The 19,517-nt window shown below is 49.3% G+C and overlaps 1 protein-coding gene across 12 annotated transcripts in view; it reads right to left on the reverse strand.

Moving 5' to 3' along the window:
- Window positions 1–19,517, reverse strand: part of nrxn3b (neurexin 3b) — a 290,168-nt gene that overhangs the window by 40,633 nt on the left and 230,018 nt on the right. For all 12 annotated transcript variants that reach the window (XR_015110558.1, XR_015110557.1, XM_086189007.1 and 9 more), the window contains one exon: window positions 6,994–7,165. Coding sequence is in view for 10 of the 12 variants with exons in the window: in XM_086189007.1 (XP_086045133.1) it covers window positions 6,994–7,165 (172 nt within the window). In the remaining 2 variants the exon portion in view is untranslated. The remainder of the gene's footprint in view (window positions 1–6,993; window positions 7,166–19,517) is intronic.

Genomic DNA, 19,517 nt, shown 5'->3' on the forward strand with positions numbered 1-19,517 from the left:
AGCCCCTGCAGTAATGTGGCTTGTCACAAAAGTCCACAGAACAGAGGAATGGAGGGAGAGCTGCACGGCCCTGGTGACTGGGAGAGGAAGAGGAGCACGGATGAAGAGGAATTTGAGGACAAGAAAGAATCCAGATCTGTTGGAGGGAGGAGAATAATTAGAGGAAGGAACACACACGATGACGCACGATGGGACTGGTTTGGAGAAGACCGGATCACTGGGTCAGATCAGCCCTGCGTTCCTCTACAATATTGTCAGCTGTAAAGTTCTCATTCGTCACCTCTTGGTGTCTTGGCGATGGCCGTTGGTAGAATTGGAGTCAAAGCTGATGTGGGAAGATGGCGGCCTCCCAGCACCGGGGCAGACAAGCGCCCGGCGGCTCCTGTCTCCTTCACTGGATCTGAGTAAATCCTTGGTCACTGGCATGTGTTGCTGTCGCTCTCCAGAATCACTTGACATCAAATAATTCCTTAGGCTGTGGTATGTGATTGGCCCTCCGACCTGCGTGGTCATGTGACGTTCCTCCCGCTCGGCCACAGATGGACTATCATTTCATCTTAGTGAACCAACATCTGGTTCAGGTGCAGGATTCCTAGGTGTCGCTCTGCAGCTGTGAGAACACACGACCCCAACATGGAGGAGCGGCATCAGTGGTGGCGCTCAAGGATGGGTCCCTCTGTAGATACTGAGTATACTGTGTACCCTCTAGGTACTGTGTACCCTGTAGGAACTATGTACTCTGTAGGTACTGTGTACCCTCTAGGTACTGTGTACTCTGTAGGTACTGTGTACCCTCTAGGTACTGTGTACTCTCTAGGTACTGTGTACTCTGTAAGAACTATGTACTCTGTAGGTACTGTGTACCCTCTAGGTACTGTGTACTCTGTAGGTACTGTGTACCCTCTAGGTACTATGTACTCTGTAGGAACTATGTACTCTGTAGGTACTGTGTACCCTCTAGGTACTGTGTACTCTCTAGGTACTGTGTACTCTGTAAGAACTATGTACTCTGTAGGTACTGTGTACCCTCTAGGTACTGTGTACCCTCTAGGTACTGTGTACTCTGTAGGAACTATGTACTCTGTAGGTACTGTGTACCCTCTAGGTACTGTGTACTCTGTAGGAATTATGTACTCTGTAGGTACTGTGCACCCTCTAGGTACTGTGTACTCTGTAGGAACTATGTACTCTGTAGGTACTGTGTACCCTCTAGGTACTGTGTACTCTCTAGGTACTGTGTACTCTGTAAGAACTATGTACTCTGTAGGTACTGTGTACCCTCTAGGTACTGTGTACCCTCTAGGTACTGTGTACTCTGTAGGAACTATGTACTCTGTAGGTACTGTGTACCCTCTAGGTACTGTGTACTCTGTAGGAATTATGTACTCTGTAGGTACTGTGCACCCTCTAGGTACTGTGTACTCTGTAGGAACTATGTACTCTGTAGGTACTGTGTACTCTCTAGGTACTGTGTACTCTGTAGGTACTGTGCACCCTCTAGGTACTGTGTACTCTGTAGGAACTATGTACTCTGTAGGTACTGTGCACCCTCTAGGTACTGTGTACCCTCCAGTTACTGTGTACCCTGTAGGAACTATGTACTCTGTAGGTACTGTGTATCCTCTAGGTACTGTGTACTCTGTAGGAACTATGTACTCTGTAGGTACTGTGTACCCTCTAGGTACTGTGTACTCTGTAGGAACTATGTACTCTGTAGGTACTGTGTACCCTCTAGTTACTGTGTAACCTGTAGGAACTATGTACTCTGTAGGTACTGTGTATCCTCTAGGTACTGTGTACTCTGTAGGAACTATGTACTCTGTAGGTACTGTGCACCCTCTAGGTACTGTGTACTCTGTAGGAACTATGTACTCTGTAGGTACTGTGCACCCTCTAGGTACTGTGTACTCTGTAGGAACTATGTACTCTGTAGGTACTGTGCACCCTCTAGGTACTGTGTACTCTGTAGGAACTATGTACTCTGTAGGTACTGTGCACCCTCTAGATACTGTGTACTCTATAGGTACTATGTACTCTGTAGGTACTGTGTACCCTCTAGGTACTGTGGACTCTGTAGGAACTATGTACTCTGTAGGTACTGTGTACACTCTAGGTACTGTGTACTCTGTAGGAACTATGTACTCTGTAGGTACTGTGTACTCTGTAGGAACTATGTACTATGTAGGTACTGTGTACACTCTAGGTACTGTGTACTCTGTAGGAACTATGTACTCTCTAGGTACTGTGTACTCTGTAGGAACTATGTATTCTGTAGGTACTGTGTACTCTGTAGGAACTATGTACTCTCTCGGTACTGTGTCCTCAGTAGGAACTATGTACTCTTAGGGACCGTGTACCCTCTAGGTACTGTGTACCCTCGAGGTACTGTGTACCCTCTAGGTACTGTGTACTCTGTAGGAACTATGTACTCTGTAGGTACTGTGCACCCTCTAGGTACTGTGTACCCTCCAGTTACTGTGTACCCTGTAGGAACTATGTACTCTGTAGGTACTGTGTATCCTCTAGGTACTGTGTACTCTGTAGGAACTATGTACTCTGTAGGTACTGTGCACCCTCTAGGTACTGTGTACTCTGTAGGAACTATGTACTCTGTAGGTACTGTGCACCCTCTAGGTACTGTGTACTCTGTAGGAACTATGTACTCTGTAGGTACTGTGCACCCTCTAGATACTGTGTACTCTATAGGTACTATGTACTCTGTAGGTACTGTGTACCCTCTAGGTACTGTGGACTCTGTAGGAACTATGTACTCTGTAGGTACTTTGTACACTCTAGGTACTGTGTACTCTGTAGGAACTATGTACTCTGTAGGTACTGTGTACTCTGTAGGAACTATGTACTATGTAGGTACTGTGTACACTCTAGGTACTGTGTACTCTGTAGGAACTATGTACTCTCTAGGTACTGTGTACTCTGTAGGAACTATGTATTCTGTAGGTACTGTGTACTCTGTAGGAACTATGTTCTCTCTAGGTACTGTGTCCTCAGTAGGAACTATGTACTCTTAGGGACCGTGTACCCTGTAGGTACTGTGTACCCTCTAGGTACTGTGTACCCTCTAGATACTGTGTACTCTGTAGGAACTATGTACTCAGTAGGTACTGTGTACCCTGTAGGTACCGTGTACTCTCTAGGTACTGTGTACTCTCTAGGCACTGTGTCCTCTGTAGGAACTATGTACTCTGTAGGTACTGTGTACCCTCTAGGTACTGTGTACCCTGTAGGTACTGCGTACTCTCTAGGTACTGTGTACCCTCTAGGTACTGTGTACCCTCTAGATACTGTGTCCTCTGTAGGAACTATGTACTCTGTAGGTACTGTGTACCCTCTAGGTACCCTGTCCTCTGTAGGAACTATGTACTCTCTAGGTACTGTGTACCCTCTAGGTACTGTGTACTCTGTAGGTACTGTGTACCCTCTAGGTACTGTGTACTCTCTAGGTACTGTGTCCTCTGTAGGAACTATGTACTCTGTAGGTACTGCGTACCCTCTAGGTACTGTGTACTCTGTAGGTACTGTGTACTCTGTAGGTACTGTGTACCCTCTAGGTACTGTGTACTCTCTAGGTACTGTGTACTCTCTAGGTACTGTGTCCTCTGTTGGAACTATGTACTCTGTAGGTACTGCGTACCCTCTAGGTACTGTGTACCCTCTAGGTACTGTGTACTCTGTGGGTACTGTGTACCCTCTAGGTACTGAGTACTCTCTAGGTACTGTGTACCCTCTAGGTACTGTGTACTCTCTAGGTACTGTGTACCCTCTAGGTACTGTGTACTCTCTAGGTACTGTGTACCCTCTAGGTACTGTGTACTCTCTAGGTACTGTGTACTCTCTAGGTACTGTGTACTCTCTAGGTACTGTGTACCCTCTAGGTACTGTGTACTCTCTAGGTACTGTGTCCTCTGTAGGAACTATGTACCCTCTAGGTACTGTGTACCCTCTAGGTACTGTGTACCCTCTAGGTACTGTGTACTCTCAAGGTACTGTGTACTCTCTAGGTACTGTGTCCTCTGTAGGTACTTTGTACCCTCTAGGTACTGAGTACTCTCTAGGTACTGTGTACTCTCTAGGTACTGTGTACCCTCTAGGTACTGTGTACTCTCTAGGTACTGTGTACTCTCTAGGTACTGTGTACCCTCTAGGTACTGTGTACCCTCTAGATACTGTGTACTCTGTAGGAACTATGTACTCAGTAGGTACTGTGTACCCTGTAGGTACCCTGTCCTCTGTAGGTACTGTGTACTCTCTAGGTACTGTGTACCCTCTAGGTACTGTGTACTCTCTAGGTACTGTGTACCCTCTAGGTACTGAGTACTCTCTAGGTACTGTGTACCCTCTAGGTACTGTGTACTCTCTAGGTACTGTGTACCCTCTAGGTACTGAGTACTCTCTAGGTACTGTGTACCCTCTAGGTACTGTGTACCCTCTAGGTACTGTGTACTCTCTAGGTACTGAGTACTCTCTAGGTACTGTGTACTCTCTAGGTACTGAGTACTCTCTAGGTACTGAGTACTCTCTAGGTACTGTGTACTCTCTAGGTACTGTGTACCCTCTAGGTACTGTGTACCCTCTAGGTACTGTGTACTCTCTAGGTACTGTGTACTCTCTAGGTACTGTGTACCCTCTAGGTACTGAGTACTCTCTAGGTACTGTGTACCCTCTAGGTACTGAGTACCCTCTAGGTACTGTGTACTCTCTAGGTACTGTGTACTCTCTAGGTACTGTGTACCCTCTAGGTACTGTGTACTCTCTAGGTACTGAGTACTCTCTAGGTACTGAGTACCCTCTAGGTACTGAGTACTCTCTAGGTACTGTGTACCCTCTAGGTACTGAGTACCCTCTAGGTACTGTGTACTCTCTAGGTACTGTGTACCCTCTAGGTACTGTGTACCCTCTAGGTACTGAGTACTCTCTAGGTACTGTGTAGATCTCTGATAAATACTCGACCTGTCACAAACTCCTAAACGAACACCAAACCTCTACAAGGAGCAACTCGTGACCGAGCGCCAGGCCGACGGGACGCCTGCTGCCATCAGAAACGGACTCTCATTCACTTTGATGCGCCGACTTTGCAGACATGGCTGCTGAGGTGGCCGTCCCCTCCCCCAGGCTATTTTGTAAGCAGCTTTCAGTGACAAGCAATCACCTTTGTCCTCACCTCTTCCTGGTGGGGGGGTGCATGGCCAGATCCCTTCACTGTTTATTGAGCTGCCTGAGAGCCTCGCGGCGACTGCTGCCTTCAAGTTAAGTATCAGGAGTGTGAGAAGGCAGTCGATGAGTCGGCACCCTAACATGTAATTACTCATGAGATGACAATGCCTGTACACGGAGCGCCGGAACAAAATCAATCATCATCGAGCGACTATCAAAGGCTACCTGGCAAATTACCTGTGCAGGAGAAAAGGAATCACCATGCAGTCGATGGTCAGAGCCGAGACAAAGGAGGCAGAGAGAAAAGGAACAAACCTGAACTGGATCCCTCAGAAGGACTCCCAAGAGGTCTGCGTCCCTGACCGAGACAACCAGAGAGCGCTGACACAGACGGCAGCGTGCGGTCAGGACCAAGGTGCTGCCCGTTGGAGGCGGAGCAGCAGTCCTGCCTCCATCACCAGCGCTAACGTGCATGAAGGCACCAAGTTCTAAAGTTCCTCAGTCTTTCCCTCCATTAGTGCGGCTGAGATGCAGTTATGAAACCCGTCTAACTTTATATGGTCAAAGAAATGCGAAAGACAGCCAATGGCAAAAGAACGCCAGCGACAGAAGAGATTAGCATCACCTGTGTGGCATTGAACCAAACTGCAGCAGCGTGCCAGGTCACGCCAGGAGAGGCTGCTGCGCTGTCCTCCGCCAGGCATGCGACCAGGAGCACGCTGTCGGCGTGTGGAGACGGGCCTGAGCAGTGAAAGGGATCAACTCCTATTTGTTTGCTCCTTAACGTTGGTTAGCGTCAGCATTTCCTCTCTGTTTTCCCTTCTGCCTTCTGCTGTGTGGAAAATGAGCAATCTTCGCCAGCGTGATACACAGTTGTGTTGACGGTCGCTTCACATCCGTGTGATGGAACACAGTCTCCGCATCTTCACACCTCAGTTTATACTCAACATCTGTTTCTGTCCAGTTGTGCTGGAGGTTCCCAGCCACTTCTCGTCTTGACTTCTTATTTCGACCCAAGTGGAGTGGGTTTGGCTACCAGGGAGCCAGGAAACAAAGGTAGCCTCCTCTAAAGTGTCTGGCATGGACACACAAATCAGACACCAGAGAGTGAAGGACCGATAGATGGACAGAGGACCCCCCCCACACACTCTCTCTCTCCCTGAGTGTCACATCTCTGTTCAAACCCAAGCGAGTGTCTGAGCCTCTGAACAGCCGAGCTGTGTTTGATGACCCCATTTGGATTCTGCTGCTGTGCTGCTGCTGCTGACCTGGGGAAGAGAGATACGGCCAGGCAGCAGCTCCATCTCCCTCCCGCCGCCCACCAACCCAACCTCACTTTCCTGAAATGACCAGGCCACAGCTCGTCAGATTCTTCCTCAGGTTCAGGACAAAAGCTAGCGATCCCCCTCCTACGGGCCCAGGGGGGAGGCATGGCGGAGAGGCTGGCGCCAGCTGGTGACACCGCGTCTCCTCAGGCCAGTAACGGTCCGTCACTAACGGTCAGCTCCACACCAGCACGAGTGTTCATATTCGCCAGCTGGAGCGGCTGGGTTACACTGCACTCACGCTGGAAGCGTGAGATGGCGGCAGCGCCTCTATGCTGGACTGAGTTTCTTCACATACTTCGAACAATGGCGGTGGACACGCAGCAGCTCGTTGTGTTACAGTAAATAATAGAGGGCGAGGAAGTGGAGCGGTCACGGGTGTTTCAGGGGCTACGACATGCTAACGCTAACGCCCTTAGATGCCACAACAAGGTGGTGTCCAGTTCAAGACTAATTCAGGGAGAAGTCACCGCACTGCCAGCAGGAGTGACGTTACCTGTGGGGAAGTGCTCATTGATTGGCCAGTTGTCCACCTGCAGGGTGGCGTTGCCTCCGTTCCTGGTGAATCGAACCAAATGGTACTTGCCGTCGTTTACCGCCGTCGTCGTCTCCCTCACGCTGATGTCCACGGTGCCGATGTTGAAAGTCACACCTACTTTCGATTGCTCCTGGGGACGACACAGAGAGAAGAGGGAGACAGGTGTGATCTACCTGGCGCTCACAGCTTCTGTACAGAGACTCAGAGTTGAAGCCAGAACATGAACTTCTGCAGTAACCACGCCTCCTCAGCTGCGGCTGTGCGCTAATCAATTAATTATACAATAAACTAACGGTAAAAAGTTCAATACAGCGACCTGAATGAGTGCCCCGGGCCGAGAGCCGCTCCGAACCTGAGGACGCCGGTGCGCTACGCTTCATTATACCACCCTAATGTGATGAAAATAGGCTGCCAGCAGAGATTGTAATGATGAGTAATGCTCCCTGCAGCCTGTCACTGCCAGACTGGCAGGACAGATGCCTTTTCTGCTGCCGTCTTTACAAACTGTATGAATACCATATGTTTTGTTTTGCTGCTAATGCTAAACCAGTTATAGCGTGTCCATAAATCGTGATCCCGCCCCATCGTTCCCTGACTCCGCTCCCTCAGACGCCACTAATTTTCATGAGCTGCCAGCGTGTTTTATTGTGACTGCTTGTGTATTCATGGGCATGGAGGCGTTACAAGCAAAAAGTTTGAGAGCGGGGGGGCGGGTGGCTTGAGAGTAACGATGGGGAAGGGCTGTGTTTTCTGTGTCATTTGTTTTAATCCCCCACAGGGAATCTCTCAGTGTAATTACCTACTTTAGAAAAGCTGCCAGCACAGGGACTGCTTCTCACCACAAACCCAAATGAGGAGGGCCTGCACGCGGGGCGGACACATGGCGTTAACTGAGACGCCGGCCGGCAATGCAGGCGCTGATAATGTCAAAGTGAACTTATCAGTGCTCAACCACGTGGAAGCACGGCAGCATCGCTCCAGTTTAAATGACATAATACCTCAACCTGCTGACCTCTACTCACCGCGAAAGGTTCTCACCATCAGAGAGGATCGTTTAATGAGGCCGACTTAAACTTGATGGAGTCCATTGTGCTCTACTTCCTCGTATATCATGGAGGAATGTGATGGTGCGACGTGGAACCACATCACCTGAGTCAGCTGTGGTGTGGACGGATGAATGCACGAGCAGTGAGACCTCCTGAGTTCGTCGTCAGGCTGGGACCAAACGTCTGTGGGACACTGAGACACTGGTACCAGAGCAGCTGTTTGTCCCGATGTGTTGGTGTGTGTGAGAATGTGTCCACTACCCCCACTCCTCAAAACACACCTCTTCAAAAGAGCTTGCAATTCTACCTGCTAACTTTTACATTTTCATGTAAGGTGTCTGAGTCTTTCAGTGCTACACAAGTTCTGCGCATTCTTATTGTTCCTATTGTCATCGTATACATACATCATATCCTGCCCTGGCGAGCTTGAGGACCTGCACTTCTGTCAGTGCCTCACTAGCACAGGTAGAAACAGCACTGCGGTGTACTTGAGACCATGAAGCCAGAAAGAACAGAACACCTCTCCTCTCTAACAATCTCCAGCTCTGCTATTAATGGAAAAAGAATGTCACCAAAGACACAGGAAAGCCATCTGCTAAAAGCCGGGGCAGGGCTGCCAGTGTCAGAACAGCACGGAATCTGAATGTGCACTTAATGTCTCAGCAGCGAGGCCGTAAATGGCCTCTTAATTTGAGTAGTTGTCATTAAAACGGAGGGAAACAGATCGTCACTTACATTAGAAGCATATGTGTTCGAGTGCAGCATCGAGACAGGTTAAGGTGAGCGTATGCGCGTGTACGCACACGCACACGCTGATGATTTGGTGTGAGAGGCTGACGTTGGGCTCTGTCTCCTCGTGGCCCCGCTGACTAATGACAGCAGCTTCCCTGCCATCAGCAGCACTCGTCTGAGGCTCTGCACACAGACGCAGTCATCAGCAGCACTCGCGGAGCCTCCCTGACCTTCAGAGGCTCTGGCAGCCTCGGTCCTCCTGTGTAGTCGCATCAAAGCCACATCAGCAACCCACTAATACCTACAAACAAAGACAGATCGCCCCCCCACCCCGCGGCCCTGCTACAAACAACAAACACGACCATTGTAGAGCTCAGCAGCCGCTGCAGAGAGCCTCTGGGTGCCCAGGCGAACTGTGTGGTTGTGCTACGGCAGCAAAGCTCCTTCTCTGTTGTCCAGCTCACTTCCACCTCCACCTCCGCCCTCCCGCCCACCTGCCCGCCCACCCCCGCACGCTGCAGCAATGTTTGACTGACAGATCCAATTACGTTTTTTATTGGCCTGTCGCTTGCGAGGTGGGAAGGCACTTCATTGTCTCCCGAGCAAAGCAAAGTGGGAAAATGGCAATTGTTCTCTTAGTGAAAAAGATGATGGCCGCTTTTCCAGGAATAAACAAATGATGTGCAGGACAAACAGACACACACGCAGATGCAAACACAAAGTCACAGGATGGAACCACGTGAATCTACATTTAAACACCCCCCCCCCCCCACACACACACACACACACACACACACTCAATGCATATCACAAACACCACTACAGGAACAGAACAACACCACACCAATAGTTTGTTTGTGTGTCTTTTAGTTTGTATGTGTTGGCGTGTTCACGCTCGGTGGAACAAAGACTGACACCCCCCAGAACAGGGCGGCCAGTACTGGCATGAGGAACTCCCAGCAGTCCCACGTGACCCGGCACACACTGGCATCAGTAATCAGGTCCGCCGCAATCCAATTCAGAGCCGATCAATGGCTCCAACACACGGAGGAGCCCCGCTGAGTGAAGAAGAGAGAATGAGTCAAGGGGAGCGATCCTGCAGACGGGGGCTGATAATAGAGCAGAGACCCCGTCCCCCTGCCCCCCGTCCCCCTGCCCCCCGCCCCCCTGCCCCCTGCCCCCTGCCCCCAGCTCTCCCAACACTCATTCTGCTCAGGGACCTGGACGCCATTTCATGGAGGTGAGATGACAGAAAGAAACTGATAAAGGTGTCTCTCTCTCTGAGAGAAGACGAAGTGACGGCCCTTTAAGGTCACAGCGTATTATTATTATTAACTGGGACCCCCCACCCACCCCCACCCCCACAAAGAAGATATCACATTTCAGTCAAAGTTTTGAGTGAAACGTGGCACGAGTGCCGAGTAGTTGTAGCGAGATGACTCCGCTGCATCTATAAAAAGTCTCAGTTGGAGGAAGGAAGATCTGATATCAAGAATGAGAACGTGTCCCTGGGTGGGGGTTCAGGTTACACCCCCTTTCATCTGACATCAGCTCTCAACTTAGCTCTGGCGGTCAGGGGCCATCGCAGGAGTGGAATCAATAGAGCGGAGGAGCAAAGGCAATGTGAGTGCCGGCGGAGTGATGCACCTGGCCTTCACTGTGCCAAAGCCGTTCATCGTCAGTAATTGACGGCGGTAACTCGGAGAGCAGGCAGTGATTTGTGGCTGTCGCTTCGCGTGCGCATCAGCAGCTCTGGAGTCAGACATTTGCTAAAGGCCAGGATGTTTGGGGGCCGTTGACGGGAGCTTTGTGTGTGCTGGCCTTTGCTGTGACTCACTTCTGCGAGTACAGAACGTACTGACATGTGGACCGGCCCAGGGCCAGACCACTGCCCACCCTTTGTTACGCTCGCCAGATTGGTGCGCGGTTAAAGACTGCACTCAGAGGACGAGTGTCTCGATTTCCTCATGAATCCCAGTGTTCCCAGTTCACATGAACATCAGCCAGTGACGCAGGGATCATGTGACTCATGCAGCATTTAGGGATGGAGATCAGTTCAGTCCAATAGTCCAGGTTTTAAAAGGCTGACTGAGTCTCTAATTGATGAATGAAAACATGACAAAGCCTTCTGACCCCTTTGGATCATGTGATGCACCGATTTAACAAAAAAACCCAACCAACTAAACCACATCCCCCCCGTCAGTCTGGCAGGGGCATGTTCACCCCCACCCTGCTTCCAGGCTCGCTGGCTGCAGCTGACTCATTAGGAGAGAGCCGGCTCTGTCTCTCTCTCTGCATTTGATATTTGACCCCCGGCATTTCGTCCTGCCTGCGTATCCTTTTTCATAGAAGTACATCTTGTAGTACTCTGTAAGTACTCTTTCACCTGGGTTTCAAACAATCAAGATGCTGTTTTGTTTGTTTCTGTTTAAGTGAAGTTCCTCGATGTCATGGACAGGAGTCTAGCTGGATCATCTCACAGAGCATCACATGTAATCCTCCACCGGTGAAAGTAGTCCCCTGCAGACGACCGTTGACCGAACAGCTCCTCCTTTATTTGCTACTTGTTCATTATTCATTGATCATAAGGATCCAAAGGGTCTGGAGACACATCAGGTAATTCTATCTTAACCACTGACCCAGAAATCCGCATTCTACTGATCGGGGACACAGCTTTTGCTTGTTATTGGATTTGAGTTTCCCCGGATGTGTGGGGTCAGAGGTCATTACCCTTAGAGATCATTGATGGAGGAACTGACCACTGCCGGACGTCTCGGACAAAAATACAGAGAACCTGCACGAGACCATTTGTACTGGCACATGGTGAAACCTCCGGGAGGGAAGTAGGAGAATGTGTCTTAGTAGTCTTGATGGACTGACCCTCTAATCAGCCAGCCGCAGCTCACAAGCAATTACTGGATTTAGCTGCTCCATAATGAACGAGACACTGGAATGGATGATGTGGGTGAAGATGGAAGGGTGAAGTACATTTTTAAATGTCATGAATAAAACACACTTTGATATACATGCAGTCACTCACAGCGGTGATGCAGAAATCATGCCGACAACGGCAGCTCGCCATCAGAAAGATATTCTCTGAATAAAACAAAGCAGACACGGTTTTACTTTCTCTTATAAAGGAAGCAGCAGCTCCGGCATTCAAGGTTCCTGCGTGCTGTGGACAGCAGCAGCACTAATGTAATATTCAAATAAACAGTCCTCGGAAAAACTGTGAAATTCCATGAAACTTTAATTGGCCGGAACGTTCATTCAAACATTCATAATCGTCGGCAGAGCTGTTGTGAGAGGCGATGCAGGAGAAGAAGCCTCTGAAATATTGATCGCACCTAAAAGAACCCAGAGGTCCAACACAGGCAATCTGTCATACCTGGGAGAGTCGGAACAGCTTCATCGAATCGACAGGAACAAAATGGCTTCCACCTGCCTTGACTTTACTTAGTGCGACTGTGGGTAATTGCTGGGCTAACACCAGCGCGTCCATTAGTCAGCTGGTTAATGCCCAAGAGTGCCAGCTAGTTTTAGCGCAGACCAAAGGGGGGACGCATTGCATTTTTAATAGCAACACAAGCAGCAGCTCTGCAGGGGAAGGTAATGGCTTTGACTCCCGCGCTCGGGCTCAATGTCAAACTGGGAGCCTCGCTCTTTGATCCTCTGCTGCAGAATATGAATCGTGCACGGTCAGCCTTATCAATTATTTACACCCATTCTTTCTCTATTTCCTGTTTGTCCGCTCTTGTGGCTGTAACTTGCCCTGACACTAATGGCGGATGGCCTGGTGAAAACATTTATCACTGTTACCGCAGAGTCCTCTCCAGCGCCATACTATCACTTTCAGCCTTCAGAGTACTGAGTCTGCACTGATCCTAATCCTCAGCGGCCCTCTGGGTCCCAGCAGAGGCGCCGGCCTTCACATGCACCTGCTAAAGAACACGGGCCCAACTCAACATTGATGAAGTCTGCTCCGACCGCCAGGATGGCTGATCTGAATCTGAATGAGACAGATGACCTGCCCGACTCCTCCTGGTCTCCAGACCTCCAGCCTGCTGGTGTCTGCGCTTTTAGAGTGCTAACCTTTACATGTCAGTACAATATGAAGTCTTACTTTTCACCGTTATGGTCACAGGGTGCTAAACATGCTTTTACATCTCTGTGTATGACGGGGATTGTCGCTGTAACCTGTGCTGCACTCTCTGAGAAATAAAATATCACCTACTTACATACTTACCAGCTTCTTTGGATGAAAATTGGTGAAAAATGTACCAAGTATTTGAATGTAGTTAGATTACAATGTAATGTTTCTCTTGATGTCAGCATCCGTGAATACTTTTAAAGCTAAGTGTTGCCCTGCCCTTCACCGCCACCCAGGTGGTTCATGGCTGTGGCTGATACTCCTTTTAAAGCTGCTCTATAAATACACATTGGGCACTTAGCACTCCGTTTGGTGCAAGGAGGCCCTGACCATGTCCAAAATGCATGACATGTAAGTTTACACATATAATTTACATATTTGGATGTTGAATATGTGCACAATTTACGTTTAAATCAATCACCCATTCACAGCTGCCGACGGCTGCTGCAGCTGCTGATGTCAGGAGAGCTACAAGCTAAAGAGGAGAACTCACTGAGGTGTTCCACCTCAGGCATGAACTCTCATCATTCTGACCTGCGGCCACACTCGCACTCACACACACACACCCATACGCACACACACACAGTTCAGTTCATCAGGTAAACGTAAACTCCATCTATCGACTGTGACCTCACGCTGAGCCGTGTTGGTCCACGTGCGCCAAGGGGCTCGTTCAGGACACACACAAAAGAGAAGCCAGTGAATGGGATTTGTGCAAGATGGCATAATATGCTGTGAAAGTCCATTAGGGACTAGGCTAATGAAATTGAAACAGCTTGGTGATCAAATTAGAATCTGTTCGGCAGATATTTAATTTAATGTGCAACTGAATTCAAGTACTTTCTATTTGGGAGACCCGCAATGAAACGAGTACGCAATAAATCAAAGGGGGACGCAATTCGTGCTCTCCCCTTGTTTTTCCAGAATAAAATCTCAAATGTGCTAAAGGCAAGCAGGCTACATTTAGGGAAGAAAAGTGGATGAGTTTAAAGAGCGAGTGTTTGACCTTTCAGTGTTGCTCCACAGAGAATTCCCCACCTCCAAGTCACAGTCTCATGCGCGGCTGCAGCTGCTGTGTAAAGACTCCCAGGGTGAGATTATTTGAATACACACACAATAGATTTGAGTTTTTTAGAAGAGCCTCCTGGACGCTGCATGCTCTCCCCACCATAGATATGCAAAGCTCCACCACAGGGAGGGGGGTGACAAACGTTGAATTTCAGTGCACAGCATTCCAAGATGAATGTGGATGAACAGAGCAGGATCGTGGAGACTCGCTCTGGTATGACAGGTGTGTGCGTTCTGCTCAATCCTTCACACAGACACACTCAGACCAGCGGGCTTCTCATCCATCTGTTTATGTAAACAACCATTCTGGGCAAAGAGGCACAAACACACACACTGATGAGTGTAAACACACACACACACGCACACACACACACTGATGAGTATAAACACACACACACAAACACACACACTGATGAGTATAAACACACACACACAAACACACACACTAATGAGTGTAAACACACACACACACTGATGAGTGTAAACACACACACACACACACACACACACACACACACTGATGAGTGTAAACACACACACACACTGATGAGTGTAAACACACACACACACACTGATGAGTGTAAACACACACACACACACACACACATACACACACACACACACACACACACACACACACACACACACACACTGTTTTCATAATTTGATCACAGCTCTTGTTTGTCCAATGTTGTCCCTGCACGGTGCATTAAAATTAGAGGCGCTAACGCCCACGTGCACAGGAACAGGTGTTAGAATGCTAATGCTAATGACTGGTGTGTCCTGTGTTCTGATGCTTTGCTGGTTGTGTTGGAGCGAGCTGGAAGAGAGCGAAGTGAATTAAGAGGGTTCTGGTAGTGGGGGTTGCAGTGGGTGGGGGTCTCCTCTCTTCCCTGCTGGGGGAAACTGTTGCCAAAGCTCGATGGATTGTCCCAAAACATGCTGGCAGCAGAAGGGTGGTGTGGGAAATCTGCCTGTGATCAAGGCCCCCCCCCATGCACACAGACACACACACACACACACACACACACACACACACACACACACACACACAAACAAGAGTCAGAGATGCCGGTAAATGGAAAGGAAGAAGAGCTGCACAAAAATGAGGAGCCACACACACACACACACACACACACACACACACACACACACACACACACACTGCTTCTCTCTCTCTGTCTTTGATAGTCAACTGAAGAGGAGATTCATTTTAGTTTGATTTGAGTCATTTGCTTGTGAAGCCAGCGAGTCTGTGATTATATCTGTGTCTGGGTCACTCCCTCCCGCGAAGCACTGATGACACCCGACGCTGCCGTTTAAATTCACACCATCCACAGCATAATTGCTTCAACTCGGAGGAGATTATGATTCAGTCAGAAGATAAAGAGAATTGGCAGCCACTAGAAACACTGCTCACAGAATTATAGCAAAGTCATAAATTATGACGACTCCCAACCTGTGACCAACAACCTAAAGCATCTCAGCGATGTGTCTCTGAGTCTGTAGAACATCCAGAGGCCCCACCTGAAGAGCCAGAGAGGGCAAAGAGGCAGAGGGACTCCTGGACGCACAGGGTGGAGGCGGTTGGAGAGATCATGGCCATCCGTCACTTCTTCCCTGCGTCAGATGGAAGCTTCAGGCTTCAGGTGGGTGTCACTGTAGTTGCCGGATGTCTTTCTGGGACCAGCTCCATCTTCTGGAGGTCTTCTTGTTGGGTGGTGATGCAGAGGTCACCTGCACAGATGGAACAGTGGCACGGGGGGGGGGGGGGGTAGTGCCACAGGTATAAATGCTGAGGAGTGGTGAGTCTGTGAGCGCTGCCCTCATCTGTCCTCCATGTGTTGAGTGAGGCTGAGCAGCTGTCCAGAGCCGAGCAGCTGCTGGACACCAGCTTGGACTTTGGTCTGCTTGGAGTCCACCAGTGGCATGAGGCTGGAGTGGTGGCCCCCTGGAGCCAGGCGGTGCTGGAGAGGGAGATGGGCCTGATGATGGGTCTCTTCCAGGTTTGAGGATAGCAGCAGTCTTGGCCTCTCTCCATGTAGGTGGGATTGTTTTCTCTGCAATGCACAAACTCAGCATTTCTAGGAGTCAGGCCTTCGCTTTTGGTCCCCGGCGCTTCACATCTCCCCCCAGTGTCGCTGATTCCAGCTGCTTCCCTGGGTTTCAGCTCAGTTGCAGCCTTCCGTTCCTCTGTGCTGAAAGTCTTGGTCAGGGCGTCGTCACTGGTCTCCTAGCTCTGTTTGGCGGTGTTCCTCTGTGGGTCAGCGGCCACTGTGGCCGTGACCGTCGGCCAGCAGCTGGGACAGTTGTGGCAGTGTAAACCTGAACACTGTTGAGAACCGACAAATGTTCTCTCCCTCTTACGATGTCAGATATGTATAAAGCGCCACCAACTACGAGCCCATGGGTTTGACTCGTGTTTTACTCAGATGGTTTTTGTCATCTATCTTCTTTTGTATAAACTCCATCGTTTGTTCAAATCCGGTTCAGCTCTTGTTTAGGACCTGCTGAGTCCTGTTGGAGGTGAGGAGCGCTGCTGCCTGGACCTGCCAGAGCGACGGGGCTTTTCCTCGCCATATGATGCATTCACGACAATCCTGGCAGCGCCACATGGAGACGTATCTGATTGGTCGATGTGACTGGTGACGTCCTGTGTGGCTGATAATAATGAACATTATTTGCATATTTGAATTTTAAAGCATCCAACTGGAAACGCCAACCCTCAAAGACATCATTGGCTCAACCTGCTCATTCAGCGACCCAGAGCCACACGCCGTCGCCGCTCCAGCCTCCTCCACCTTGACGGCTCATTGATGCCCTGCAGTGTAGGAATCTTATATGTGATTGTATCAGTTGAGGGGGCATTTTCACTGCAATCGATACTTGTGTTCCTCAGCCATTTAAACACGTTCTTTACAAGCGTGCAGGAGAGCCTCCCGGTGTCACTGCCTGAGAAACACAAGAGATGATTCCACTTCTGTTTAGGAAACATATCCAGCGGTGATATTCTGACCCGCGTCCCTGCTGCACGTCACGCCGGGACTCTGTCACAGCAGCAGAGTCGAACTCTTTCCACTCTGCTGTTGTGACGCCATGCCGGGCAGCATATGCCGTCTCTGTGTGCGTGGCTGTCGTATCAGCTTGATCCTGGTCAGCAGTCCAAGTCTCACTTTGCATTCACTCATTTGAAATTCATGACCACATCCGGCGCATTAGAGCTGTGCTAAATCAACCAGAACTGCACCAAACTCTCTGGAATGCAGAAAAAGATGATGAGCTCTGATGGCTGATTAAAGCTGGGCTTTTTCACAGGGTTGTTGTCCTACACGATGGAGCAGTGTTACTTCTGAGGGGATGGCTGTTGGGCTGTAAATGAGGTGATTGTTTTCAGGACAAAGGTAGAGTTTAGCAGGAGAGTTACACCGGTTAGACAGCATTGTTCCACGTAAGTCAGGCTATCAGAGCGCCTGCTGCTGGGCAGCGGGGGGGCATCAGCCGTCCAAATGTGTCGCTGCCACTCAGAATTACTTTCATGTATATTTTGAAACTGAGAGGACATATGGACAGAGACGGAGGAGACACAGAGGCAGCCGGAAAGCACAAATAAGAAACTAAAAGTCGCCAGGAAATAAGGTAGCTGTGCAACGTAGACAAGACGCAGACAAAGAAAGGGGAGCAGTGAAATGGAGACGTGAATAGCCAGCACCTAAAATGGCTGAATAAACAGGAGGAAATCTAGGTCGGTCTGTCTCTCCCACTTCAAGGAACATTGAGGCAAGCGCCCTACTTCTTGAATGCTTTGGACACTTTCAGGGCAAGCTGTCATCCCACTGAGGCTCCACTAAAGTTGTGGGTCTGCTCCAGCGACGAGGCCTGTCTGAAAAAGATCACGCCGCTTTATTTATGAACGCCATTCTTATTTTCATGTTGACTCCTCAAGATTATTTTTTCCCTCGCTATGCATAAAGGCATTATTTGTCATGAAATTAATTGGCTCAAAAGTAATAAGCCAGCAGTCAATTTTTTCAAGCCAATTTTCTTTTTCATAATATGAAACTGCTGAAAGATAAGTGCAAATCAAAGGCTCAGTAGATAGCACTCATTGCTGCTCTCCTCTCACAATTAACAGGGCCGCCTGCAGAGAGGAGGCATGAAATCTCAGTGATTGGAATGCAAGTAGATGCCAGTGTAATTTCCAGAAATGCCATTAACGTTAATCAGGGGCTCCAAATGATTGATTATGCTCATGCTTGCATGTTGGCGACGGCGCAGGCAAGCTGATGCTGGCAGGCTTTAGTAAGCGTGTCACAGAGCGCGCTCAAAGGTGCTGATGGGTTTATCGCAGCGCTTTTATCAGGCTTTTTAAGATTCTAATTGCACGGGTGGGAAGACGGTGATTGTGGCCGATAATGGAGTGTGGGCACGCCAGCAGGAGCTATGTAGAAATATATACTTCACAAACATACGTGTGTGTGCGTATGTATGCAGTCTACATATGTAATAATATATAGACTGTAGGTACATATATTTGTCTATATATACATATTGCATACATCTACAGTTTATATACGTATACATAAACTGCACATACATATACACACACATGAGTATATATTTATACACTGTGTGTGTGCGCGTGTCCTGGTGATCTCGCCAGCTAAAGCCTAAGCTCTGAAGTTATATCTGCATCTGCTCTTTTCTACAATGAGGGGGCGGAGTCATGCCTTGATAGGCAAGCTCCTTCAGCCAATCAGCAAGGCAGCTCCTGTCAGCAGTACAAGCCACATCCAGTGCAGACAGTGAAATCGTCCTCCTGCAGACAGCAGGAAGTCTGCTCCCGTTCAGCTGCTGTCAGCTGCTCTTCTTCTATCACCCTCATCCAGACGGAACATTACATCACGTTAGCCATCGTTAGGAGGGATCCAGGTGGAGGCCCCCCCAGGTGACCATGCTGGCACCTCAATATTTGATCGTCTTCTGTTCAGAGGCAACAACGTGGAGGGCGACAGAGGGCGAGACTCAGAGCGGCTCAGACACACTCACACATCGTCTGCCTGCTCACCCGGGTCGTTAGAAATGTCACTGGGTCTTCAGGTCGGCCTGTGTCACTGCTGCCAACAACACACACACACACACACACACACACACACACTCTCACACACACTCTCACACTCACACACACACTCACACACACACACACACTTTCACACACACACACACACTCTCACACACACTCACACACACACTCTCACACTCACACACACACTCACACACACACACACACTTTCACACACACACACACACTCTCACACACACTCACACACACACTCACACACACACACACACACTCTCCCACACACACACACACACACACTCTCACACACACACACACTCTCACACACACTCACACACACACTCTCACACACACACTCACACACACACTCTCCCACACACACACACACACACACACACACACACACTCT

Source organism: Aulostomus chinensis, chromosome 20 (genome assembly GCF_037954235.1).
Source record: "Aulostomus chinensis isolate RoL2024-O1b breed Wild chromosome 20, RoL_Achi_v1.0, whole genome shotgun sequence".
In the NCBI taxonomy this organism is placed as follows: domain Eukaryota; kingdom Metazoa; phylum Chordata; class Actinopteri; order Syngnathiformes; family Aulostomidae; genus Aulostomus; species Aulostomus chinensis.